The sequence below is a fragment of the Monodon monoceros genome, unplaced genomic scaffold (assembly GCF_005190385.1).
Source record: "Monodon monoceros isolate NGI ecotype Baffin Bay Population unplaced genomic scaffold, NGI_Narwhal_1 Super_Scaffold_3, whole genome shotgun sequence".
NCBI lineage: Eukaryota > Metazoa > Chordata > Mammalia > Artiodactyla > Monodontidae > Monodon > Monodon monoceros.
In genome coordinates, this window is record NW_021703780.1 from 62,768,234 (window position 1) to 62,795,483 (window position 27,250).

General features: G+C 49.4%; 2 protein-coding genes across 4 annotated transcripts in view; both read right to left on the reverse strand.

The window, feature by feature from the left end:
- Positions 1-714: 714 nt before the first annotated feature.
- On the reverse strand, positions 715-11,958 carry CSPG5 (chondroitin sulfate proteoglycan 5). Of its 3 annotated transcripts, none has more exons than XM_029241738.1 (5): positions 11,687-11,958; positions 9,885-10,995; positions 6,897-7,085; positions 4,971-5,046; positions 715-1,231 (listed from the first exon to the last, which is right to left on the reverse strand). In XM_029241738.1, the coding sequence occupies exons 1-5, from the start codon at positions 11,781-11,783 to the stop codon at positions 1,070-1,072; spliced, it is 1,635 nt and encodes a 544-aa protein (XP_029097571.1). In that variant the 5' UTR covers positions 11,784-11,958; the 3' UTR covers positions 715-1,069. The 3 variants fall into 3 exon arrangements, with proteins under 3 accessions (XP_029097571.1, XP_029097573.1, XP_029097572.1); XM_029241740.1 differs by lacking the exon at positions 715-1,231 and adding an exon at positions 1,565-1,617; XM_029241739.1 differs by lacking the exon at positions 715-1,231 and adding an exon at positions 4,728-4,854.
- Positions 11,959-18,713: 6,755 nt separating this feature from the next.
- Positions 18,714-27,250, reverse strand: part of SMARCC1 (SWI/SNF related, matrix associated, actin dependent regulator of chromatin subfamily c member 1) — a 180,858-nt gene continuing 172,321 nt past the window's right edge. Inside the window, exons 27-28 of the mRNA XM_029241737.1 lie at positions 23,062-23,238; positions 18,714-20,502 (exon numbers count right to left, since the gene is read on the reverse strand). Of these exons, the coding sequence (XP_029097570.1) occupies positions 20,405-20,502; positions 23,062-23,238 (275 nt within the window). The 3' untranslated portion in view covers positions 18,714-20,404. The remainder of the gene's footprint in view (positions 20,503-23,061; positions 23,239-27,250) is intronic.

The following is a 27,250-nucleotide window of genomic DNA, read 5'->3' on the forward strand; positions in this document are numbered from 1 at the left end:
TGAAGCCCACGTGCCTAAAACCCGTGCTCCGCAACAAGAGAAGCCACCAGTGAGAAGCCTGCGCACAGCAACGAAGAGTAGCCCGCACTCACTACAACTAGAGAAAGCCTGTGCACAGCAATGAAGACCAACGCAGCCAAAAATAAAATAAATAATTTTTTAAAAAATTTAAAAAAAAAATGAAGGAAAGAGTATTCTTAACAGGTGCTACAGACTGTTATGGACTGAATTGTGTCCCCCAAATATCACATGTTGAAGCCCTAACCCCTAATGTGACTGTATTTGGAGATAAGGTAATTAAGGTTAAATGAGGTCATCAGAGTAGGGCCCTAATCCAATAGGACTGGTGTCCTTATAAAAAGAGGAACAGACACCAGAGAGCTCTCTCTCTCTCCATATGCACACAGAGAAAAGGCCATGTGTGGACACAGCAAGAAGGTGGCTGTTTGCAAGCCAGAAAGAGAGGCCTCACCAGAAACCAACTCTGTTGGCACTTTTATCTTGGACTTCCAGTCTCCAGAACTCTCAGAAAATAAATGTCTGTTGTTTAAGACTCCCAGTCTGTAGTATTTTGTTATGGCGGCTCAAGCAGACTAATACATAGACAATTTCTGGGATTTCAAACATGCATAAATACACATCTTTAATGAAGGGAAGAATTCAACTCAAACTGACAAGAAGGGGTAGGGAGTAGAAAAAATTACATCAGGAAAATGGCTTTTTAAAAAGTTTTATTTCAAGAACTTTGTTTTTTACTGGTATTTCAAAAAAAGGTGGGTCAAAGTACAAAAAAAAAGTCAGTTGAATAACAGCATAGGTTTAGAAATCACAGCAGCAGAAGCAATGTACAGACAGCACAGACAAAACAATCCAATGTATGCAATTCTCTTTAGGTTCTTTGCATATTTTGTGTTTTTTCCCTCCTGTACAAAATACACCAAAGCATGCCATGAGATCAGAAAAAAGAAAGGAGTTTAACAAATGGTTACAAGAAATACTCTGTACAAGAGGAGAATATTCTTCTCCCCTCCCCACCCCCCACCCCCATTTCCTCTCTTTTTGCTCTGCTTTAGGTTAAGTTGTTCTGAAGACAATTCACCTCCAAGTCGGCCTGGTCACCTTTGCCACCCTCGAGTTTGGGCGACATGGAGTTCTGAATGTTAAATGGCTCCTCCTCTTTCAGGCAGGACTTGAGAGCTTCCTGGATTTTATGGGGAGCACTAGAATCATCCTGAAAGAGGAAAAAAAAGGTGAGGGAGGGGTGGGAAGGAGACAGTGGGTAGAGGGATCAAATAACATCTCAGACTTTTCAATTTGGCTGAAAGAATCATAACTGAAAAAAGGAAGAAAGCTCTGAGACGTGACTGAACCAAAGAGACTCATTAGCAGCTACTTTTTAGGAACATCATCCTCAAAAACACTGGCCAGATATAGATGAAAACTTGACAGGTAATTGCATTACAAATACCTTTAACTTAGGCCAGTGTGAGGTTTTCTCTTTGGCAGAGACTGGGGAGAAACAGTCCCTTTTAATACTTGGCCTGGCCCCTCTAAAGCCTCACCTGTTGGTGAGCTCTGCCTGGCCCCTCTTCACACGGCCCTCCATCTTGTTGAGTTCTGCTCTCACAGAAAGGTCTTGATCAGGAACATGACTTGTCGGTGTATTCAGTGGGGCACAAACTGGACTGTGGTCAGGTGCAGAGCTGTTCCTGGCAAAATTAGGGCCTCTCTCCCCACAGCAAATATATGTTCTCTGACTAGAGGCTGGAGATGTGTGAGCCTCTTCCTATCAGAATTTATCTACCAAAAGATGCTAACTTACAAGGTGTTTCCTCAATCCAAGCCCTGTGCTGCTGGTTCATGACCCATCTCTGACTGGTACTCGTGCCCTCCTGCCTATCCACGTGTGCTGCCTGCAGCCCTGTGACAAGCTCCTGAACCTGAACTGGTTTTGTTAAAGGTTTTCAGGAAACCCACACCAGTACACAGTGCTACACAGACACCAGCCGCGGACCCTTCCCCCACCAGACCCAAAGCAGCATGGTTTTTTTTGTTTGTTTGAAATCTTTTCAGAGTATGGCTTATAGAGATCACTGAAACTGGGTAGGAAAATGACCCATTCAATCTCCTTGACTTATGTAAAAGAAAGAACCCCTCTACTAAGATAAATAAAACTCTCCAAAATTTTAGGAGATGCCAAAACCAACAAGGAAATCTGAGGGGTGAAGGGAGAGGGATGGGGAGACTAAATGAGCAGGCTTGACTCAGGTGCCCTCGTTTCAGCTCCTAGCTCACCTGGAGGTTTTCTCACTTTCATCCTGCTGCTAGCATCACTTGTAAGCAATCACTGTGGTGGCTGAAGCAAGGGCTAGGGCTCCACTTCATCATAAAGCGGCAACTGTCTTAACTGTCAATGCCCACAAGATCTTGACTATGACCGAGTCTGACTTCTGGGCTGGGTGGAGGGAATTAGAGATGAAGTTTGTAGAAAATCCACCCGCTGGACAGGAGAGTCACCCCCTCACATGCTCAGAGTTTTGGCAGAAAGGACAGGATGTGTCCTGGGACACAAGCTGAGGGAAGGATGCCAGGTGGAAATGGCCCTCAAGATCCAAGAGGAGCTAGAGAGCACAACTTCGCTGAGGGATGCCCCGGGTGCTGCCCAGACAACCCCATGGCCCTTCTCAGGCAGAGTCTACCATGGCTGACCACCCTGCTCCATTCCATTTTTGTTTTGCCATATTCTTTTTTTTTTTTTTAATTTATTCATTTATCTATTTATTTTTGGCTGCATTGGGTCTTCGTATGTGCTTTTTTCTCTAGTTGCGGTGCGTGGGGGCTACTCTTTGTGCGGTGCGTGGGCTTCTCATTGTGGTGGATTCTTTTGTTGGGAGCACGGGCTCTAGGCGGGCTGGCTTCAGTAGCTGTGGCACACGGGCTAGTAGCTGTGGCTCGTGGGCTCTAGAGTGCAGGCTCAGTAGTTGTGGCGCATGGGCTTAGTTGCTTCGTGGCATGGGGGATCTTCCCGGATCAGGGCTCGAACCCGTGTCTCCTGCGTTGGCAGGCTGGTTCTTAACCACTGCGCCACCAGGAAAGCCCCTCTGTTTTGCCATATTCTGAACTCAAGGTCAGTGGCAGCTTTCATGGACAAATGCCTTGCTTTCACAAAGTTGGCTCAGGCCAAGAAGAACTGGAAACCTTTGTATTGGCTCATGCAACCAAGGCCTCCAAGAGGAGCTATTTCTTTCCCCTCCATCTTGGTGAAGAGGAAAGGTGGACATAACAAGGGTGCCCGAAATGCATGAGTCAGAAACTTTACTAAGGACCCTCACACTCCATGGACAATAAACACCCTGACTGCAGGCACCACTGTATGGGTCAGGCCTGCTGTCCCACATGTACGAGATGGTAGATCAGACAGTGGACCTGAGAGACCCCATGGCAGGCCATCATTCACTAGTAGTCCATAAATGACAACTAAATGCACATCACTGCAAGAGGCCTGGTAAGGTAGGGATAGGGTGTCCCAAGATAAGGCTCATCTTATATCCTTGTGGGTTGATTAAAGTGGTTACCAATCCCAGCGATTACAGGACATGTTGTTCTCCTGGTTATCATGTCCATCTTGAACTTATTAATATCTTGGTGCATAACAAGCATGTTCTTTCTCTACCCTTTATATCAAAGACTTTAAAAAATTATCCTAAATTGGCCTCTTTCATTTCTTATTTTAAATAGACCCCTTTGCTCCTCCTCCACCAGGCCAAGCTTTTCTTTTCTGGGATCTGGTGATCAAGGTCTCATGTACTATTATTCTCTCTTTCTCCTTCTGGGGCTACACTTTCCCCACCTATAAAAAGAAGACAATGGTCTAGATCTGTGCTGTCCAATATGGTGGCACTAGCCACATTCCGAGAGTTCTGAAGCCACAGGTAGCTGATGGCTGCTGTAGTGGACAGTACAGACACACAAATTTTCTATCTCACAGAAAGTCCCTCTGGACAGCACTGGCCTAGACTGTGAAGGCCCCTGTGAGCTCTTATACTCTATGGCCCATTATTTCAAAGAACTTCTTCAAAATTTCCTCTTAAACTCCACTGTTTCCATCTGAAAAGTCTTAGTTTCACTCCGTTATCTGTGTAATGATGCGTTTACCTGGAGGTATGGAGCCTGTGTCATGTGCAGAATTCTTGCGTTTGGATCTGATATGATTTGGGGCTTGGATGGTTTCTGCTTTATTTCTGAAATTCTGACAGTACCCAGTATTTGACTGGTTAGTCTGGTCCAGATAACACACTGGGCCAGTGTCTTTAGAAAATGGTCTATTGGGACCTTTTATTGGGCTTCAACTTATATTTATGAGCCTATACTCCTAAGGACAGATTCACCCCTAGACTTATGCTTCCACCCTACCATAAGTGTTTTGTGCTTACCTCAGCCATAACCAATGTATATAAGCCTGCTCATTTTTAGGGTCCTCAAAACAGTGTCAAAGACACTGTTTTTCCAGCCATCCCAGAGGTTTTCCCACTCATCCTAAAGAGCAACCATCATTTGCTTCAATGACCAGCAGGAAATTCCCTAGCAATGAAAGCGGAGCCTTTCTCCTTGATATAGAAAATAGAAAGACAAAAATCAGACTTCTAAAGCCTAGATGAAGCTAAAAATCATGTGTCATCCTAGAAACAGATCTTCTGTACTTTGTATAACTTTGTTTGTCTGGGAAGTGGTACACCATCACGCCCTTATTCTCACTTTCACGGCCCCAACTGCCTGCCCTATCCTGATCCTCAGAGCTCTGAAGAGTGGCTCCACACTCTGAAGTGGACCAGAGATGTGGCCAGGGGCTGGAGCCTGCACAAGGACAGATGTGAAGAAGACAAGTTACCTGACAGATAACATTATCATAGAGAGCCAAGGCACAGGCATGGGGGGGAGCAGGTATGGGGAACATTGCAAAGATTCCTTACGTTTGGGTGAGAGCCCTCAGCAATGGTGGAGAGGGAGAAGTTATCGTTGTGGAGCTCAGATGGGGTCCGGAATTTGCTGGTTAGGACAGAAGAGAGAAGGGAAAAATGTAAGTGAAACGATCACAGCGAAATATGATAGAAGCTTCATGGGTCAGGGACTGTATTTCATCAAATGCCACAGATGCACCACTATTTGACGTACCACTAAGAAAAATCTTCTACCATTTTAAACCATGATCCAATGCTTTCTTATCACCTAGAGTTTTTATTACACACTTTAAGGAGCTCATTTAGACTTTAGATAAAGAACTGACAATGATATCAACAGCTATGACCACGTTTGTGCATGCCAGACAATTACAACTACATCATGACTGCCATCAGGCCAACAGTGGTTATAAGATGCCAGCGACTGTAAGACACAATCCAGTTTCAGAGATGTTAATATGTGAAAAAAAACGTGTATCTTAGAATCAATAAGCTGCAGCAGTATCTGTAGTGCACTGGGTACATGTAGCATTTTCAGAGCAGTAACCAGGCTTGGGAAAGAAAGAAGGTATGCAGAAGGAAAAAAGGGAGGCGGCATTTGAGCTGAAGGGCTGCGGAAGCCATGTTTTGCACAAAACGCATAAGCAACTACAGTAGGATGACCTAGGAGGCCCTTCCCTGGGCCTCAGCTCTTGCTTCTCCCCTGGCCTGGCAGCTGCTTCTTCTCTCCTATCAGCAGCAGCCCTGATCGGTGGTCCCATCCCCACCCTGACCCTCCCCGCCACTCCAACCCTCTGGTGTCAGCGTGAGGAGCCAAGGGTCTTGGCTTGTGATCACAGGCACAGATGCAGCCCTGCCTCAATGCACAGGCACAATGCAGAGGCCCTTGCAGGCCCACAACGGTTAGCTGAAAGGCTGCAGAGAGCTGCTGGCATCTGCACATCTCACAAGTTCACCCAGCAAAGGAGCAACAGATGGCGTTTTGTCCTTTTCCCAGGACCCAGGGCAAGTCCTTTGGTCACGTTCTCTGGAGGGAGTCTCGGGTCAGGGGGAGGGGATTACTTGGACAACAGGTTGAAATGGGGGGTGGGCGGCAGGTCTGCATAAATTGTCTCTTGGGTCCCGAGGAAGCTGAACTCCAGTCTCCTCCTTCTGTGACTCCTGTGACATTTCAGAAGGTTCTTTACTTTGCTTAGTGACCACAGTGATTCTCTCATAGTGTGTAAGGTCACATTCGAGTGTTCAAGCATGGACTTAAAGGGTAAATGCATGCTGCTTCTCACATGTGCACAGTAGTCACTCCTCTGCTAAGAGCTGAAATGAGACTCCATATCCCCACACAGCCCTTAGAATCCACAGTGGAGAAAGTGAGGGCCGGGGTCTCACCACCCCCCACATTCTACTTAGGAGGGCTTCCTTGAGTCCTCTGCCCTTCTGCCTGGACCAAGGATTGACAAGTTTGGAAAGCAACGCACTGCAGTGCTAGACCCTCTCACTGAGGAGGAGCTGGTATTGAGTGACAGCAGATCTGAGGGAGCTGGAGTCACTTCATGCTGATTTGTGAGCAAAATCCTCACACTGGCCACTGGCTGTCAGAGACCCAGGAAGCAGGTGCAGTCAGGTGGGGGTGGGGGACCGAGCACAGTAACGTACTTGACCAGAGTTGGGAGCTGCTATACTCAGGTTACCTTTTCTAAGCACCTTCTATACGGCGGTGTGTGTGTGTGTGTGTGTGTGTGTGTGTGTGTGTGTGAGGAATGGTGCTGGGCAGCTGCAGTGTGCCCCAGGGGCTTAACCTCGGCTGCAATTCCAGCATATTCTGTGTAGGAATGGTTACGCTTGGGTGAATTTTTGGTATGAAAAACACAACCAGTGCCAGAAACCCTCAGGACTACATCCCTGGGTCAGATGGGGTGGGGTTGGCTGTCACAGACTCACTTGGTCCTGCGCAGCTTGGTGTTCTCTGTCTTGAGCAGATAGAGCTTCTTGGCGAAGAACACCGTCATCATGAAGAGCAGGAGCAGCACAAGGGCGGCCGAGCCTACGGCCACACACATCACCTGGAAGTCAGTGATGATGGACTCGCAGCGCATCCCCTTGTGCCAGATGTAGTCCTGCGTGTTGCACCTGCAGCGGTGACAGGGTGAGACTGAGGCAACAGGCTGGCAGCCGTGGCCGCAGTGAGGGCCTGGCCCCTGACCCCAGGACTTCCCTCAACCGCCTGCTCCTAGTGGGACTTTGTGGCCCCCATCTGTGCAGACCTTATGGTTGCTATTGTTGCCTTGTCCTTACAACCATTCCATGAAGAGGTTCATGACACAAATGAGGTAACCGGGGAGCTGAGAAACTGAGCAAACTCAGTTTCCAGGAGGGAAGGGAACCCTCGTTTTCCACCTCCGTGAGAATAATCACAGGATTCTCCCAGATCCCCCCAGACCGCCCCAACCCCCCGGGCTCTGGTGAAAAAAGAAAGATGGAAAACAAGACCAACAGGAGCTACAGCTACAAAGTAGTAGGATCCACCCTACACAACGTGAAAAACCTATCTTGTGGCATTGCAGTCCCATCTAGTTCACGTGGCTAACCAGACACTGAAAAATAAGGAAGCGACAGACAAGAACAAGCACAAAGACAGATGTATATTCTCCCTTATCTCTGCAGCCCCCAAAGTGCTGCCCCTAAAGCTTCCAGTCCTATTACCATGAGAACTGTCATGAAAGCAGAGTGAGAATCAACCCTCTGGGTGGGTTTCAGTCCTTTCGTTGAGTGACTTTCTCTTGCCCTTGGGACATTCCCAGGCTCCAACTCTTCCAGTGACATTGCTGTTTCCATGGGAACCAGGCTGCTTCAAAGAGGAAAAATGTGGAAGGATACAGAGGCAGGCAAAGGAGGGAGGACATGAACCTCAGGGTGAATGACAGACAAGAGAAAGGGGTCCAGAAACGGGGAAATTTTGCATGGAAGAATTAGGTACTCCACACCTAGAATAGGGCAGGGATACGAGGCTAGCAGGGAATTCTCTTTTCCAACTGCTGCTTTGCAGTCGTGGGGGGCTGTTGGAGGATGGCGGGGAAAGAAGATCCCTCTAACCGACCATTCTAGAGAAGTTCAGCCATAGCTCTGCTCATTTCTCTGCAGTGGTCGGTGTGACAGAGACAAAGACATGCTGCAGTATGCAACCAAGGGCTCAGCAGCCTCCTGTGAGTGGAATGCAAAACAGTTTCCAAGCCAGGGCTGGGCCTGGGTGTACCCACCAGAGGAGGAATCTCTGGTAGGGAGGCCCAGTGTGACCCTGGGATGGAAGCTGTGCAAGGGGAGCTGGAGTGGACTTGTGTGAAGCCCTTCTGAGGCAGGAGCCACTGGAGGATCCATGGTCAGTACAGGCATGCTGCTCAGTGAGGACACGCTTACTCTTCCATTTGGGAGTCCTCTGATAGCTCCAGGAGGTTCTGGGAACTGTCTAGCTCTCCAGAGGCAGCAAGGGCTCCAAATTTCATACTCTGATGGGGAGCTTACTTTGAAGGTGAAAACTCAGGCCCCCAGTAGGTTGAAAGATTACAATTTTGCAGATTCCATAGTTCCCAGGCTAAAATCATTACTGTAGTCCCCCCAACTAGAGGCTGAGGAGCAAAATCACAGGGTTTCCTCATTTCTGGTAGCCCTTAACCAACCAGCAAGGTCTCGTTGCCATAATTTCTTGATCACAGTTCCTCTTTTTGGCAATGGCTGGACAACTCCAATCAGAACTGTGTGGACACATCCTGTATGAGTGACGCTAACGTCATGATCATTTACAGGGAAGAAGAACTTCATGGGAAGGAACTGGAACTTAAGCTTTAATGCCAAAGGCGCAGCATTCATGCATTCTGTATGTTATTATTCTACCAGAACATTAAGACCTACAGAAATTTGAATTCTTCACATACCTCCAAAGAGACCAAGAAAAAGAAACATCAGGAATGACACTTTAAAAAGAGACACCCAGATTTGCTCCTCCTAGGACCAGTGGAAACAAGTCCCAGGAAGAATCTGAGGCCTCCATGCCACTTCTAGGGCCTGTAAAGGATGGAGACAAGCAAACCACCCAGGTCACCCCGGACTTGTGCTTCTTCCAGAATAAGCCAGTGAGCTCTCCAGCAGGTTAACTACCTTGCCGTGACGGCAGGTGTATGGGGTAATTACTGATGAGGCATGGGATGGTGGTTGCAGACAATATCCTTACTCTGACACTAAACTCTCTGGGTCTTTAAAATACGCTGGATTGGGTATCCCCAGGAAGACAACAATCAAGGTAGGAGGGGCAAAGCCACGACCCAAAGTCAAGAAACCCCACCACAACTGCTATGCCAGGAAAGACACTCTGCTTGACTTGACCTGTTCGAATGGCTGCTCTCTGGGTCTGCTCCCAACGAGAAGGTCTTCACTGTGACTGTATGTGCCACCCCAGGCATGTGCCCCACAGGGTCACAGGGCCTTCCTCCTGCCACACATATGGCTCAGAGGGAGTGGTCAGCAGTTCTCTCTCCTCTCAGTATGTTTATGGGCCTACTCCTTCTACTAGTTTAGTCAGAACTCGCCAACAAGAACTTGCCCTCAAGCCAGCAAAGGCCTTTTCCAAAATCTTTAGCCGAGTCCCTTCGTTTTGCCTCTATAGTTTACTGGTTTGGTAAAGGACACAACACTTAGAGGAAATACACAATCTTATTTCTGAGGAAACTCTCCTAGTGATGAGATCACAGGAAGTGCACATAAGATGTAATTCTATAGAATATTTGCTGTGACTATCCCTTGACCTGGGACTTCTGTGAATGCACAACCTCTGGGAAGCTGTGCCTGTCACATTCCCCTCTCTGCTGAGACAGCCTCCCATGCCCTCTCCAGGAGTTCTCTGACAAGCCCCCGGGAACCTGCCTGCCACACTCTTACCTGCAGAAGGCCCCTATGTTCTCCACCAGGTAGCACTGGCCGCCATTGTGACAGTAACTTGGGAAGAGGTCGCACACTGACCGGCAGGAGCCGTTATGTCGCACAAAGCCACTGCGGCACTCAGTGACATTCTCGCTTGGGGCCAGGTCCCTGCCTGGCTCTCTTGGGCGGGGCCTGAGGGCGATGCTGCTGCCGGGGACCATCCCCAGAGTATGCTGTGGAGGGACAGCATGCCACCGACCGGTGGGCTGGCCTGTCCCGGGCCCCAGACCAGGTTTCTCAGTGGGCACTAGAAGGTCATTTTCATTTTCATCTTCCAGGTCTCTGCCTCCTGCTGCATCCTTGTCATCCTCCTCTTCTTCATCCAAGTCATCATAGAAGGATGTGGTAGGGTAGAAATCAGATTCATCAAAGGGGGTGAAGTCATCGTATAAGTCAAGCAGGCTCCAGGAAGGGGTCTCTTCCCCAGGATCAGGGTGGTGCTCTGAGGTACCTGGAGACCCAGGGAAGCTCCCCAGGTCGGCGCCACGGCCCTCACCATCCAATCCTTCGAAGTAGTCGATGTCAATTATATCTGACGCCGTGTGGGGCTCTAGTGTGCCCTGAAAGGGGTACGTGGGCTCTGGCCCATGAGGGTCAGGTGTGCTGCCTCCCAGGTTCAGCCAAACCTCCAAGGGGCTCTCCTTGGGGAGTTCAGGGTCTGGGCTCAGCTTGTCGCCAGGAGTGGGGGAGAGTGGCCCGCTGGCCTCTGTAGCCTCGGGGGTGGCGGGGGGCGTCGATGACTGCCCGAGGGCCTCGTCGGGAACCGGGAGCGTGGCTGGAAGGGCCTGGGTGTCGCCGCTGCCCGCCTCTGCCGTCACTCCGCCCAGGCCTGGGCTGTCCGCCTCCAGCCAGGTTGTGTCTGTCACCGCCGCCGATGCCTCCAGAGCCTCCTCTGGCCCGACCCCAGGGCCCACCACCGCCTGCTCGCCGCCGGGCGCAGTCCGAGGTGTCTCATCTTCCCCAGCTGCTGGTGGGCCGGCCTTCTCCCGCGTGTCGTTAGCACGCGGCTCCCATGCCAGGACTCTCTTCACCTGCCTGTCTGCCTCGACGGCTCTGCCCGCCTCACGCACTGTGGGCGGGAGGGAGAGGGGCCTGGCGTCAGGGCAGCGGGCGTGGTAGGGCCTTGGGCTGCGCCCCGCCCCGCCGAGGCTGCTCTCCCAGAACCCCGCCAGCCCTAAGCCTCAGCTTCAAGATTTCCCAAGGCCACGCCCCATCGTTAAGTCCCGCCCCGAGCCCGCCCCATAAGCCAGGGAACACACCCAGCCAAACGTTTCCTCGCTCAGGCCCCACCCCCAAGCGTAAGGCCCCGCCCCCTACACCACCCGCAGTCTAACCAGGGAGGCCCCGGACTCCAGCTCCTGGCATAAATCTTACCCTCGGGGCTCCATTCCACCTCCACCTCCAGGCCCCGCCCAGGAGTCGCACCCTTAGGGCCCCGCCCCGAACTCTCATCCTCTCGCCCCCCCATCACCTCCAGGTCCCGCCCCGAAGTCTCACCCTCAGGCTCCGCCCACCAGACGCCCCCCCCCGCAGCCAACACCTGGGTCCGCACACCAGAGTAGGGGCCGCCACCCACCACTCGGCCTCCCCCAAGTCTCCCATCTCCTCGTGCGCCCCTTCCCCCGCCTGGGCTGCAGGCAAGGCGCTGCCCCGCCCCCTTGCCACAGCTCGCGGACTCCGCCTGTACCCGAAGCCAGTGAGACCCTGACTCAGGGTGGGGCGCGAGAGCTGCTGGGGTCCCGGTCGCTGTCGGTACCTACCCGGTGCGGCCCCAGTGGCGAGGACCAGCGTGGCCCCCAGAAGCAGCAGCAGCGGCGGCGGCCCCCGACCCGGGACCCCGCCCTCGGCTCGACCCATGGCGCGGCGTCCCGACCGCTGTCCGCGGTCTGCCCGGCTGGCTGCGCCCTCGGCTCGCCGGCCGCCGCGCCTCCCGCCGGTGCTGCGGGCGTATCAGCCCACGATGGGCAACGGGAGAAGCCGCATGCCGCCGCCGCCGCCTTCCGCCGCTGTCCCCGGCGCGCCTCGCCTCCCCGCCTCCCTCGCCGCGGCTGCCGCGCTCTGCGCCGCCCCCACCCCGCCCGCCCCGCCGCACGTAGCTCTGACGCCTGCCCTGCTCAGTCCGCCTGCCAGGGGGACAGACAGACCCCCGGCTCCGGATGCGGAGACAAACGGACGTTGGGTAGCGCGGGTGCAGGCGCACAGCGCCGCGGGTGGCGTTAGCTGCCAGGTGCACTGGCGGGAGACCTGCGGGGCGGGGCCGTGGCCCCGCCCTCCCAGTGGAGGGCTGGCACGGGGCCCCCACCCGCGAGGAACCCACCCGCCAAGCGACAAGCAAGGAGGCGGGGGCGCAGACACCCGCAGGCTCCGGGCGGGGCTCGGAAGGGCCGCAGGGGGCGGAAGCCCGAGCCCGCGGTGTGGCAGTGAGCCAAACCCGGGGGGCACGGAGCCTCTCGGATTTCTGCGCCAACCCTGTGTTCGGGGCGGAGAAGGGTCTCCGGGAGGTCTCCGAGTCCCCACGAGGGCGGGACGGTCGCTGACAGCGCCAGGCAAGGGGGCGAAGTGGACCTCCCAGGTCCTAATCGGATCAGACCTAATCCGTCTGCAGCCAAAGCCCCCGACCTTGCACAGCCAGGCTGGCCGGAACGCATCCCGGGGGCAGGGGGCAAGACCTTCCTGGAACTGTGGCTACATTGCCTTCCCTCTCGCCTCCTCAGGGCAGCCTGGGGAGCGGCCTTTAATGCCGGTTCCTTCCTCCCTCTCCAGGATACACCCCCCCCCCCCCAACCCGCCCATGTGTCCCGGGCCACCAAAGCTCCGGTTGGTTGGGTAGTCGCTAGCGGCCTAGATCACAGCCTGGGGACACGCGGACGCCAGGCCACCGTCTGTGTGCCCTGTCCAAAGCTCACTCTGCCGTCCAAAACCACTCATCTCTGGATCCCTGCTTGCTGGGGAGTCACGGCCTAGTCACCTAATTTGTCCACCAAACCGACTGTCTGCCTCTTGATCTAGTAACCCAAATGATATCTGGGGTTACTGCTCGAGATGCGGCAACTCTGGTATTTGAGAAACTCTCATTTCTCTCACTAGGGAATCACTTGTAAGTGACCAAGATAGAGATTCTCCTAATCTCTTTCTAGTACATGTCTCTGGATGGGGTTGCCTTGATTCAAAGTTCGTTTCTCTCACTGGAACTAGATCTGCTGCAGTCTACTTGCTTGTCCTGGTTGTTCCCTCCTCTCCAGGTCTGCCTGGCAAACTCAACCCAGAAAGCTCAGTTCCTATCACCTTTCCATCCCTGAAGCCTTCTTAGCCTAACCCAAGTAGTTAGACACGTTGGCCCTGATGTCATTGTCTACAGCAATTCTCTATTGGACCACAAGACACTTGAGTGTACAGCTCCTCGTGCAGAGGGAGGCTCCCTAAGGTGGGGAGGAGGCATAAATGAATGAATGACAACCATCATACTCCCACCCCAGAACCGTGGGTCTGGAGCTTCCTGCAAAGTGGCTGACTTGCTGAGGCTCTTTCCATGGCTTCATGTTGCCACTGGGAGAGTAAATACCAGTTTGAAATACCTTTTCTGAGCAGAGGGCCAGGCAGGACTTTGCACTTGCCTGTTGCCAGAGGCACTAATGCACCCTCCAACACCATCTCTGCTTTCCTGTAGCTTTTCTTTTTTTTTCGGCCTTATGTACAATTCTCTGTGTTGCTCTTCTCTGTGTCTCCTTGACTCTTGGGTGATGGCTGTCAGAGTGGAGGATCTTGGTGTACATGCCTACCTCCTCCTTCCTGAGGCCAGTCTTTGGGGGAAGGAAGCCTCACAGATGGGTCCTTTGGTGCCTAGAGCATGACAACCACTCCTGTGTTTTTCACAAGAAAGGTCTGGATGGGGGCCCTTTTCCCATCCCTCTGTTAAAGCTCTACTAACCCCAGTTTATTAGCTCATTTTAATATACTTTGTGAAATATTTAAGTATATCCTTTTAAATTCAATTTTTGAATTAAGTAAAACAAGCACATGGTATAAAATAAAGTTAAAATATGAACTATCTCCTTCCTCAATGACCATCTTCCCTTCCCTGGAGACAGATTCTGTTACTACTTTCTTCACTTGGGGATTTTAAACTCAACTGTTGCCATTCAGTTTCATTCTGATCCTCCCTAGCAGATCCCACCAGCAGTTTCAGAACCGAGCACAGCACACCTGGTTAGGTGACACCTCCACAAGACAGATAGCAGAAGCTCATCAAGGCAGTGGAGTGTGACTGCAACAGCAGGATTCCACATCAGATCTGTGTGACATTGGGAGAGTCAGTATCCTGTCTCATGTGTGAAAGTGGTAATAACCATACAGTGTCAAATGAATGTGATTTTTTTTTTTTTCTGGGCACAAGGGCTACTAGGGTAGGCATAGAAACTGGAGTGAAAGGGAAATTGACCTCTCTCTAGAGCTTACACCCATGTCCCCACATTCAAGTCTCATGCATTTGGGCATCAGGGATGCTTTGAGGCAATGGCTTCTGCATGCCTCTGAAGTTCCCACGGGGTTTGGCAGTACCAAGGAAGGCACAAGGCCCATTACCATGGCTACAGCCTGCCGCCCTGTGCATAGAAAGCCACTGACTTTGCCAGGGGGCTGCTGTCCAGGGCATAGCTGCTCCTGTTGCCGTCGCTGGGGGCATACTTCAGTCTGAACAGGAAGTAGCACAGTTCCTGGCTTTAAGTCCTCAGTAGTAACCACTACCATTTTCCTGTTTTCTTTTTTTTGGGGGGTATGCGGGCCTCTCACTGTTGTGGCCTCTCCCATTGCGGACGCACTGGCTCAGCAGCCAATGGCTCACGGGCCCAGCCGCTCCATGGCATGTGGGATCTTCCCGGACCGGGGCACGAACCCGTGTCCCCTGCATCGGCAGGCGGACTCTCAACCACTGCGCCACCAGGGAAGCCCCATTTGCCTGAGTTTTTAGTTTTCTTAGTGCTCTAATTTGTCTTATTCTGCACAACCATACTATTAATGTTTTACTGGTCATTTTACACACTTGCAAATGGACGCTGAGATCATGCTAATGAAGTGGTAAGGCTAGGATTTGAACTAAGATCTTAATTTCAAATCTTTTCATTTTAATATGGAGGCTTTTCATTCTTGCTTCTTGATTTCAGAAGAGGAATCAGGATGCAGAGGTAGGGCCTCACTTGGCTGAATGGAAGCCCAGCCTCTCGCCCTGCCCACTTCCACCTGGGTGTTTAAAAGTTAATGCTGTGTTCTCTTAACAGAGTACAACACAGCAGTCCACACTTACGTCCTGTATCAGTCATAAAGGGACATCTAGCATGGCTTCTCTCCTGCCAGTGTGCTGCACAGATACCTGGTTCTGGGCTGCAGGGCAGTCAGCTCTGCGACATTTTTGGTGATGGGCTGCTGGGAATGGTCCTTCTTGCACCTTTACCAGAAGGAGGGAAGAGCCAAGGGGTGGGGGCCTGAGTTCTTTGTGCTGACCACCACCTCCTCTCTCTGGAAGTTCTGGATTCTCAACTGGCACAAGTGCTCTCATCTTAGAAAAAGACATTACAACCTGGAGGCGGTCATCTTGTTTGGGGAGTGGGTCTGCTACAAAATTGGCAAGTCCCCTGAACTTCATTACCCCAAAGCCAAGTCAGCTGGGAGAAAGCCACACAGCCTCAGACATGGAGCAACCAGGCTTGTCTTCTTGCAGAAAAGTCCTGCTGCCTCAGCAGGCAACCTAAGTGCTTCTCGGGAACCCCACAGCTAACACACAATATGCAGACTGGAACAAGGAATGCCACAGTCAATTTGGATGGCTGTGGGAAATCCATTAGTGTCAGGGCCAAACCAGCCAAAGAAATCAAGAGCCCCGCCCACTTCCTAAACCCTTCAGGACCACCTGGTAGTGAGGGAAGACAGCCACAGAACCAGAGTGGGAGGTGTTTTCCTTCGTGTCACAGCTGTTTGACAGTAGTGGTGACTGTACTGTCTTCAGGCATGGTGATTTTGCTGAGGCCTGCAAAGGCTGTACCCTAGGGGTAGGTGGTGGTGTAAGGTGGCTGCCAGAAATCAGTCACCTGGCTGCTCCCCATGCATTTGGAGGGGCCTGGAAAGGCCTCTGGGGGCAGTAAGGAGTAAAGATGGCTCCAGTTCTACAGGGCAGGCCAGGAGCAAGAAGACAGGGGACAAGATAAGGCTCTCTTCTGCTGGGGTCCCATGAGAGCTGGAATAGGGATGGGTGGTCCAAGAGAGAAGTAGCTATAATTAATTTTGGAAACTTTGTCTAGGTTGATTTATAGAACTCTCTCCTTCTACCCTTTTAGTCACCCTTTGCGTATGGCAGTCCTGTCTCAGCTCTGTATTAAGGAGTTCAGGATCAAAGATGTTTCCTAATGACAAGAGTAGTGGCAGGGCTAAAGCGAGCCACAGGGAAATGAAGTTCAGGGGAGCTGTTCACAAGGAGGTCCAACGTCAAGCATCCTGGGCTTGAAGGCAGGCAGCATTTCCTTCAAGAATGTATCTTTCCATCTCCTTCTGAAAGATGACTTCAGTGGAGATAATCCATTAACAGGGGATCAATGTGCTTTCACATTGTTCCCGGGAAGAAGTCCCCCTTCAACAATAGTGGAGCAACTGAATAACAGCTATGCTCTTGGAACTGTAGAAAGCAGGAGCTTTATAATAAAAATCACAGGCAGAGGTTTGCAGAAAGAACAGGGGTTAGTTGGCACTGGATACATTGGGTATCCAGATGAAAGAGTTCTCTGATTATTCAGATGGAGGTTTTCAGGAATGAAAGTCAACCCTCAGGTTACCAAACCTCGTAGGACAGAAATCATGGAAGAACATCCAATTCACAGACTAATATACACTCTCCCCCAGAAAACAACTGATTAGACTGTTCCTTTTACTTCATGAACACTTGGCACTATCTAAACTATTTATGGTCTGGTATCCTCCAGACCATACACCTTATCCCCCATTTTCCTACAAAAATGTAAGCGGCCTCGAGTACAGGGGCCTTGCCTTACCTTATTCATAATAATGACTGCATCCAAGTTTTAGTGCCTGCCACACAGTAGGCTCTCAAATGTTTACTAGACTAACGGGCTCACATAATGACTGTCAGGAACTGCAGAGAGCTTGCTCTACCATACAATCTTCTTAACCAGTAGTTCTCAAAGAGTGGTCCCATGACTAGCTGCATCAGGATCTCCTGGGAATCTGTTAAAAAGGCAAAATTTCAGAACATACCCCAAACCTGCTGAATCAGAAGCTTTGAGGATAGGGCCCAGAAGCTGTATGTTAAACTCGCAGGTGATCCTGACCTGCACTGAAGTTGGAAAACTGCTGTTCTTAATCGCATTTGGGGGAATCATTCCATAGGAAGGATCTGAGGAACCTGTGGAAACCTGGTTAATTGTACACGTCTTGGTTTGCTCTAAAAAGAATTCACACTCAGGTTTATAAACCAGTCTTCAGACTGAATCAAGGATTAACTTTCCTCAACCCTGAGGGAAATGTAGGAGTCCTGTGAGACCCAGCTGGCTCTAGCACTTTCTTCTAGAGGGAAGAGTCGAACAGGTCATTGCACAGCACAATCAGGTGACACACTTCCGTGCAGAGCCAAGTGTTCACCTCCTGGCAGACACAGAATCCACTTCTTTTGCTCCACTGGGTTCACAAGCATATTGAAAGCACTGGTTTCCGTATTCTGCACAGGGCGTGCACCTGTGGGTGCTCAAAGGCTGTCCATGAGAGCGTATCAAGGTTCACAGAATCATCTGCCCTCAACGCCAGCCTCCAACTTGAGGCTGTCTAAACTGCAACCTGACAAACATTCTCTACTGCACCAAGCAGAACTACTCCTCTCTTGGAGGTGCCAGGATGTTGGCCACCCTTCCTGAAGAACTTCCACTCATCTTTCTCCACTTAGACCACGGAAATAAAAAGTGGGCAAGGCACATCAACCATATGTTCCTTAAGCCTCATGAAGGTGAGAAGGCGGTCAGTCAGTCAGGAAACCCGCACCACTGAACATTAATTGATGACCAAGACCAGGTGAGGCTGAGTATTTAGACTCTTCTTGGGACACATGAAGAAACTGGTACATGAACGCAGAGAATGGGACTAGAATCCAGAAATGATGTTCCATTTATTCACTGAAGAAGAGGGAGATTAAGCCTTCCCGATGAACTTCTTCCAATCTCCCAAAACTCCCTCTCTTCCCTTTTCCAAAATAACACATTGAGAAACATGTTTGTACAAAAACCACATATTATTCCCCCCCTCACAAAATCGGGTGGCTGTATTACAGGAATGAAACCAGATCAGACATAAAAAGTCACCACTTATACTGAAACATAACAGTGTAAGAATTCAGGTATTCTGTAGATTACCAGCATAGTAAAAATACTTCCACCTGGATCTTTTAAATTTGAAAGTGATCACATTAAAGACCTGAGGTTACAAGAGACCACAGTATGAACCAGAATTCCATTTTCTTTCTAAGACCTCAGTGGAAAAGGTAAGTATTTGGAATGAATTTCCTTTGGGAAAGACTGGTGTGAAAATAAAACCCTGGCCATTGTCAAAAGGCACGGGGGTATTTCTGAAGTCAAAAGCAATGGAATTAAACTCCAGTAGGAACAAGCTCATTTCCACTCCAAGAGTCCAGAATAAACTCAAAAAAGGAACAAGGTCTCCTTTGTTCCAGTACTCTGATGGTGACCAGGGCCACCTGGTTAGAGGTAACACCTGAGGGTTTGAAAGGCAAATCTTAACTGTGGTTTAATTTTTTCCTTTTTTTTTTGCTTTCTGACATTAAGGAAGAAAGTTCTAGGGTGTTTTATAAACACCTTCCCACACCCTCACATATGTAAAGCTTTATAGAATATATAGAAAAGGTATCCAAAAGATGTTCCACTTTGCATTCTAAATGAAACTGCCACTTGCAACTGTGAAGAGGCCAGGTGCTTTGGAAATCAAGCTCTACTCAAAACACCCTTTCCCCACCCATGGAAAGACAGAGGGGAGGGAAGAAGGACAGGAAGAGAACACCAAGAACTCTTTAAGTCACTCATCAGCAGGGGTAGAAATGGGCTCATATTAAGGCATTTTTGTGGCTCTTCCTCTGGAATGGTATTCCACTCTCCTAGCCCGAGAACCTCACCCTCAAAGCATGATGCTCTGATTGCCAAGTGAGTTCCTTGATACCCACAGCATCTCCTTGACAACCCTGTGATAGATGGAATGTGAGATCTCAGACAGGGAAGGGAGAAGGGTCTCGAGAGGCTGTTGATCCTGCCCCACTTCTCCAATCCCACCCCAAACCTAAAGTACCGCTTCACTAAATCCTTCACCCTGCCTACTGCAAGAGGTAGTTTGGGGACTTGTACCCCCAGCCAACCTAACCAAGTTCCATGAGCTAAAATGTTTATCAGCACTATCTACTTACTCTTTTTTTTTTTTAAGTTTTTTTTTTTTTTTTTTTTAAAGAGGGAGAAAAAAAGAATGCATACAAAGCAGTGAATAGTGGGCTACATTCATTGGGTGGCCGTTGCCCTAGATGCCCAAAACTTTCCTGGCTAGTCTAGGAAACTAAGGAATGCCTCCCAAATGCAGCCCTCGAAGCTCACACACTGCCCTCAGAAGAACAAGCCCCCCATCCCTCCCCCGGAATCTAACAAACCATCTGCATAGAAAACCAGAACCAGTGGGCCTGGGGAAGAAGTGGATCTGTTCTAATGCTTGTGCTCTCCCCTACCAGGGACTAAAGGGGGATGTTCTGCCAGGCAGGCTGGAGGCTCTCACAGTCCTCACTAGGGATGAAGTCAGTGGGATCCCTTTCCCCATCTCTTTTAATTCTGGTGCGTCCATGTGTGGCAAAAGTCTCATGAACCTTCACCATCAGCACCATTCTTAGCTCAGATAAGCAGAAATAAGGTCACTTATAATGCCTTAAGGTTTATCCCTTCTGGCTATCCCCTCTGCCCATCATTATTTTTTGGTTCCTATTAACTTAGGATGCTCTCCTTTAAAGCAAGAATGACCCATCCCCCCCCAAAAAAAGAAAAAGATAATGATTATAAAGCATTATCCATAAAAGCATAAGACAAAGCAAAAAAACTGCAGGAGAGCAAAAATGACAGACATAGAAACACTACTGTTGACAGGACCTGCAGATAAACTGTCCGCATACCCCATACCAGGACAGGGAGACACTGGGTATTTTTAGGATGACCAGGGCACACTGTCACCACAGGCTTCCCCCTGAGTGTTGGAGGAGGGCCTAACACAAGACATGTCAGAGCACGGACAGGGGTGGCAAGAGAAATGGGGAAATAAGGGATGTGTGCTTGGGGCTGCAAGAATAAAAATCCTGAAAGAAACCCAAGGAAGCTGAGTAACACAAGTCCTGTCATCCCCACTCCAGCTGGTGGCGCTGGGCGTGGACGTCCCCTGCATCTTCCAGGCTAGGGCGCAGCCGAGGCTGGTGGGCCTGGAGCGGGAGGCGGAGGGACTCCATCTGTAGGTGGTGGAGGAGGTGGCTGCTGCTGCGGCGGAGGGGGATCTGCAAACACATCCAGAAGTTAACTCATCATTGCTGGAAACACAGGGGCTCAGGGAAGAGCCCATTTAGAGAAAAATGACCTAAGAAGGTTTCTTTATCGCCTGTGAGGCACTGCTGCCGCTGCGATCTACATGGCGCAGGTCCATCTGGACCTCCAGGTCACTGCTCATGTTGCTTCCCCTGACCCATGAGGTTGGGGGAGTGGGGAGGTGTCTGAACCTGCCCCAATCTCCTTCAAGGCCCACCCCTTCCAAGAATCACTCCAGACCTTTTCAGAACTTAATTATATTTTGATTTTATTGTATTTTAATGATTCTCACTGCTAATTTTATTTCTTCAGTTAAATGATAAGCTCCTTCCTGGGCAAGTTCTGTGTCTTCTTTTCTTTCTCATAGTGCCTAGCCTAGCTGGGCACAAAATAGATTATCAGAAACTTCTTGCTGATATTAACTATCTCCAGCAGGGCCAGACAGCTTCACTTGAGACAGCTGCTGACAAGTTGGACAGTCCTGGGAGGCCCCACAGCTCCTGAACTGCAGTCCTTGGATTTTTGGCCAAAACTAGGTCAGGTCCTGAAGGGAACAATTAGTATGAGTGTCTGGGGCTCTTTCCTGTTTCAATTTTAGCTGCTTTTCAAAGGAACCCTGGATATAATTTAATCCAGGGATTTTTTTAACTAGATTTTGCCGGAAATGAAAACATATGAAACAAATAATTAAACTGCAGCCTTCCTTACCAGTCAATTCACCCAACTTTCCCCCTAGGAGATTTCCACCAAACTGCTAAGGCTCTTCAAAGCATTTTGAAGCCCACTGATCTAATCCCTTGTGTTATCTTGCAGTGGAGGAAACCAGGGCCTGGAGACGGGAAGCGACTCGCCTGATGAGGCCTGCCCAGTGCCCTGGAGCCAAGTCAGCGGTTCAGAATCCCTGAAATTCACTTGTGGCAGGAAGTGATCGGGAGCAAACCTTCCACATTCTCAAGGTGCTCCACTGAGGGCCCTTTAGGATGGAATCCTGTACACAAATCGCGGGTTACCAGCAGGACATGACCGTGGTAAAGACCAATGACATTATCTCTGCAAAGGGGATGGGCAAACTGGTCAAACCTCCTTATCAGCCAGTACATTTGTATACTGCCTGTAAGGCGGCAAGGCAAGGATTTTCTTGCCAAGGAAAAGAGGTACCCACTAGACTACGGCCTCTGATCACTGACTCAGAGATACCTTTTTCTACTGTTGTGATCCTATACTGACCCAGCTCAACTGCTGTCTTTCTTCTGTGCAGCTACTTTGTCCTTGGACCCTGTGGGTCCAATGAGAAAGGAGATGTACCTCTGTTGATAGTCCCTGCCTCCTGGCCCTAGGAAGTCTCCCAGAGAACTACAGTGAACTCAAGTCACTTCATAGCCTCGCGTAACTTATGGTAAACGCTATACTACTATCCACTTGTTCATTTCGTATTTTCCCAACTAAAGCTCCTGGAGGCCAGGAATTCCTATGCGTCCTAGCTCTGTATTGTGAACAGAAGCTAACTCCTCCTCACATACGTGACTTCTAAATGGACCTGGGATCAGGACCTGGGATCAGGTGTGGCTGGGAACATGGCCACTATCGGCTGCATTTTCGGATCATTACTCCTGCTCTACAGGAGTAAAGAGCAGGCCAGGCTCTGATGCAGTCCTCTGGAGGCCAGGGTTGGAGCAGAACAAGGGCCCCATGGCAGAAATGAGCTAGCTGGCTTTGCACATACCACCAGGCAGACATCGTTCAGCAGCATCTGTGCCTTCTCCATGGAGCCTGCTAAGACCTCAAATTCCTTCTCAACACAGCCCTGAATACTCCTTCCTTAGTCTAAGCAGCCACTACAAATACATCAAAATGGCTACAAGAAACTTACTTGTTATTCCTGCCCTAAACCAGATCCTATTCTTTTTTTTTTTTTTTTTTTTTTTGCGGTACACGGGCCTCTCACTGTTGTGGCCTCTCCCGTTGCGGAGCACAGGCTCCGGACGCACAGGCTCAGCGGCCATGGCTCAGGGGCCTAGCCGCTCCGCGGCATGTGGGATCTTCCTGGACCGGGGCACGAACCCATGTCCCCTGCACCGGCAGGCGGACTCTCAACCACTGTGCCACCAGGGAAGCCCCTATTCTTTTCTTTACACCTACCACTTTTAAACCCTGAATCCATAAAAGGCTCCTATAGGGAAAACAACTACCAGTAGCTCTGTATGTCTTCCAAGATTCAAATTACATAGGCTTAATCAGGAGTGGGCAAGGCATGCCCCTGGCCTCCCTGGAGTCATGAGTGCATGTCACAAAGGCTATGTATGGCATAAGAGCCCGACTAACTGGGAGCACTTTGCACTCATCACCTGGGTACCTGTCCACCAGGGGTACTGAAGAGCAATGACTAAAAACACAGTCTTTTGGAATCCACTCTCACAGGTCATACTGTCCATGGACCTGTCAAACCCCAGAGAGAACAAAAAGCCTGCCTCCCTGTGTACAGCCCTCCCTAAAAGACCCGGGGGTAATACATCTCCCACCTTGCTACTTACACATGCCGTTAGGTGCCGTGAGGGGTACCCGGGGTCCTAAGATGTTTCCTGGGATTGGAGGCATACCAGGAGGGGTAGGGCCACTCCCAGTGGGGTGGATGTTGGCTGCAACGGTGGACATCATGCGGCCTGGCATGGGCTGCCCAGGCATCATGGAACCTGGACCTGGTATCTGACCTGTGGAGGGAGATTTAAAGTACTGAGGTAAATGTACTAGGAAAAAAAGGAATCAACTCATTGCCCGAGACTGCTAAATACAGACAAATACCTAACCCTCCAAAACAATTAGAAAGATCAACAGAGCAATAATCTGTAATAATCTCTCTGTCCAGCTTTTAATTTGGGGTGGGGTGGGGGGACAGAGGGATAATGGGGCAGATCTGTGAAGTGAATGATTACCCCAAACCCTGCTATAGGTAGACAGTAGCTGTAAGAAACAGTTACCCAACATCCTTAAAAGAAAGCATTAATTCTGGTTAGTTTGGGTGAACAATGGATTGTCCAATATCTTCCTGAGGACACAAAATGCCAAGCAAAGACCACAGGGAGTGGAAAGAAGGACTTTAACAGCAAGTCAGCGCACAGTCCAAGGACTGAAGCTCAGTCCAGATTGAGCTTCATGCACAGGCTATGTGGGAATGTGTATGCCTGAAAGGGTATATTGATCAATACTGTGAAATCACAATTAAAAAGGGATTCTAATTGGAATCCTCAAGTCCTGTTCACAAAAAAATCTCTCCCTCTCTCCCCAGCCAGGAAGCACTGGCTCTGGAGAACCATGGTGGGGGAGACATACGGGAAACAGGCAACTCCTTCACCTCTTCCTCTTGCTTTGATGTGCACAATGGGAGACGCTAGACATAAGGACCATGAAACACCTCCTGCATTCAGTTTCACACTGAGTCTTTAGAACTTTCAGCAAACTTTTTCTGTAGAGCCAGACAGTAAGTATTTGGACTTGGCAGGCCATATGGCCTCTGTCACAACTATTTAACTTTGCTACTGTAGTATGAAGGCAGTCAGGCAATGTGTAACAAATAGGTTACCGAAACATCTTTGTTTATGGACTCTGAAATGTGAATTTCACATAATTTTCATGTGACATAAACATTCTTTCAAGTTTTCCCCAACCACGTAAACTGTAAAAACCATTCTTAGCCTATGGCCCCTACAAAAACAGGAGATAGGCCAGATTTGGTTGCAGTTAGCCAAACCTCCCTTAGATATGGTGGTGGATATGTATTAATTCTTCAACTCAGCGGTCTGGCTCCTGGGCTTGGCTTTAAAGAGCCACAAACAAAGGAGAATTGTTTAATGGGCACAAACCAAGGCTGAAGCTATATATAAGGACAAATTATAATCTCTACAGAATAAGGAAAGAGAATCTATTGCAGTTTTTTCTTTCTTTCTTTTTTTAATCTAGGGACGTTAGCACGCCTATGTAAGGTCAACTATATGAAACTGAACACAGGCTTCTAGGCATAGTCCTGAGACAGCTGGAAATAAGAACGCTTGAGGTTCAAGCTTGGAAGATGGGACTACCAGACAGCTAACTGGCAACTAAAATATATAGAGTACTGGAGATAACTCAAGTGAAGAATTCTCTGTCAGTGCTTAGAAAAAGGCCTCTCTTAAGAAAGACACACAAAGCTTCAAGCCTCACACCATCCATTTCCAGTGTCTGTTCCATGAGCCAGGACTCAAAGAGCGGAGCTTTTCACTACGGGGTGTCAATGAAGAGAACCCCAGTGAGATACAAGAGTCAGGAAGAGAAGTGGTCCACTGTCTTTGGGGGACTATTTTTTAAAAGCATAGGGAGGCATCAACCTTATGCCTCAGAATGAAAAGAACAGCAAATTTTGGGTCCTCTGGCCCACCTTCCTGTGCTCTATAATGCAATCATGCAAAAGTGCAGCAGAGGAGCCCCAGAGGCCCATCTGCTGGAGGACAACTTGATCAAATCACCTCAGAGAAAGCAAGAGCAGGTGCTGGGCTGAGACTACCACTACTACTACACCACTGAACTTCAGTAATTAAAGCTGGGTGCCTGTGCCACAGTGCTAGGACAGATTTAGGCTGTGCTGAAGAGTCTATCCACGTAGGGAATGACACAAGAGATAAAAAAACAAATGCCAAGTATATTACAAGCCATACAAAGGATGAGTACACATGAAGGTGTGGCAGGCAAATCAAGGGAAAACTATGGAAGAAAGTAAAAGAAAATAATACCTTCTGGTTAACCAAGAGCAACTTGTGAATGACTTGGGACTTCGGATAATGTGTATATAAAGTGAAGGAGGGGAATTAGGAACAGGATAACAGCAGACTATCCTAAGCATAAGGCCTAGCCTGAATTACACAGTCAGAACATAATATGAATATTGTTCCATTTATACGTAGCATCTTCATACTCGCCATCCCCTCTGAGGTAACTGCATCACCTTATTATCTATCACTTGCATTTCACCGAGGAGTAACAAGCTCAAAAGGTTATTAGAAAAAGTGCCCAGGCTACAGAGCCAAGTTGTCCACGGTTGGTTTGTCTGACATGAATCAAAGCAAAGGGGACCGGATGAGTCACACACACAGAATGGGGTGAGGGACTTGGCCCGGTAAGGCTACAGGGGACTGGGTGAAAGGTTCTGGAGAAATGAGGAACATGGGCCTGATTTTCTGTGTGATGGAAAGCTTTAAGAAGGGATGCAGAGGAGTCTGAGCCTACAGCAGAGGAAGAGAGCTTTTGCAGAGAAGTAGGGGTTGCATGAGGGCAGGATAAGTAGGTAAGAGTTGAGAACAGCACCCTACAGGCTTCCTGGGGATGGGTAAGAGAACGAGGAGGAGGGGTGAGTATGAAGCTGAGAAGGAGAAAGAATTCAGGTTTGGCACCTAACTGGCATGTGAAGTGTAGAGAATGGGGAAGGACTTTTGCTTTGGGAACAGGAGGTGTGGAATTGGCTGTCATTCCAGTAGAACACAGAGATGGGGTGAAGGGAAGATACAGAACTCTCAAAAGTTTCCAATGGGCAATAAGTAGCACACACAGAGCCTTATTATTCTAAGAATCAGGGTCTGTCCTCTGTAACTCTCCCAGTTTCCTTCCTACCAAACACCTGTGAGGCCGTTACTAAACACAATGCTTTTTTTCCCCCACTCTCTGAGTCTCTACTAATGATTTTTTGATGGTATTCCAGGTGGTGAGACAGGGCAAGAGGAGATACTTTTGCTGTTGTTGGGGGCAGGAGGCCTAGTATGAAGTCCAGACCTACAGAATCCCAACCTGGAGATGAAAGAACACTTTCAGTGGACTTGCTGTGATGAATGGAAGCCATTCACTAGAACAGATAATACGGCCCGTGTTTATCAATGGGTGCAGATTCCCTCCTTCTACCCAGTTCAACCTGGACAAGAGGCCTTGAGCAAGTCAGGAAGAACATTTTGCCAGCCCGTCTCAGGTCTCTCTCTCCAGAAAACCAACAGCAGAACACTGAAGAATGCCTTTACAAAAAGGCCAGAAAGAGTACTGAGTAAGGGAGAAAGAAAGAAAGAAGGAAGAGCATAGACCAGGTGTGTGCTAAGTGATAAGACACACAACTGTTCAGTCCTAACCAATGTCGTCCACAACAGTCTGACAGAGTTTTTATACTTTGATGTCTAGAGCAAGGTGTGGGTTGTCCAAACTCCTGGCTGACCAGTGAGCATCCCAGTCAGAGAGCCACCCAATACCATTCTCGACAGGGAAAGTGAAGATGAACGTGCCTGGAAGCTGAACAGTGCGATCTCACTTCCACTTCACGCCAACCCAGATGAGTGGTCTTGGACAAGTCATTTAGGATGCCCGGAGCCTCAGTTTCCTGAGATTATTATAAAGAGTGATGCTAAATATCTGCTGTACTCTCTCTGTATGATCAGGGAAACTGTTTATTTCTTATGGTGCCTTATTATGTCACTGGCTCTGCCTTATGAGAGGCAGGGCAAATATTCTCATTTTATAGACAGTAAACAGAAGCTCAGAAAAGTTAAAAGACTTCTTTACAGTCACAGAACTTGTAAGAGGAACGAGATCCAAGTCTTCTGATTCTAAATCCAATTCTCTTTCTACCACACTATTCTGTGCTCAAATGAAACAGTTCCTGTGAAAGGACTTAATATAACAGTCAGCATTAAAAAAAAAAAATCTGAGATGTAAACT

Coding starts and splice junctions, on each gene's coding strand:
- CSPG5 (XM_029241738.1), bottom strand. CDS start 11,783: ATGGGTCGAGCCGAGGGCGGGGTCCCGGGTCGGGGGCCGCCGCCGCTG. Junction 10,996..11,686: donor CGCCACTGGGGCCGCACCGG/GTAGGTACCGAC, acceptor TCCCGCCCACAG/TGCGTGAGGCGGGCAGAGCC. Junction 5,047..6,896: donor ACCAAGCTGCGCAGGACCAA/GTGAGTCTGTGA, acceptor TGTCCTAACCAG/CAAATTCCGGACCCCATCTG.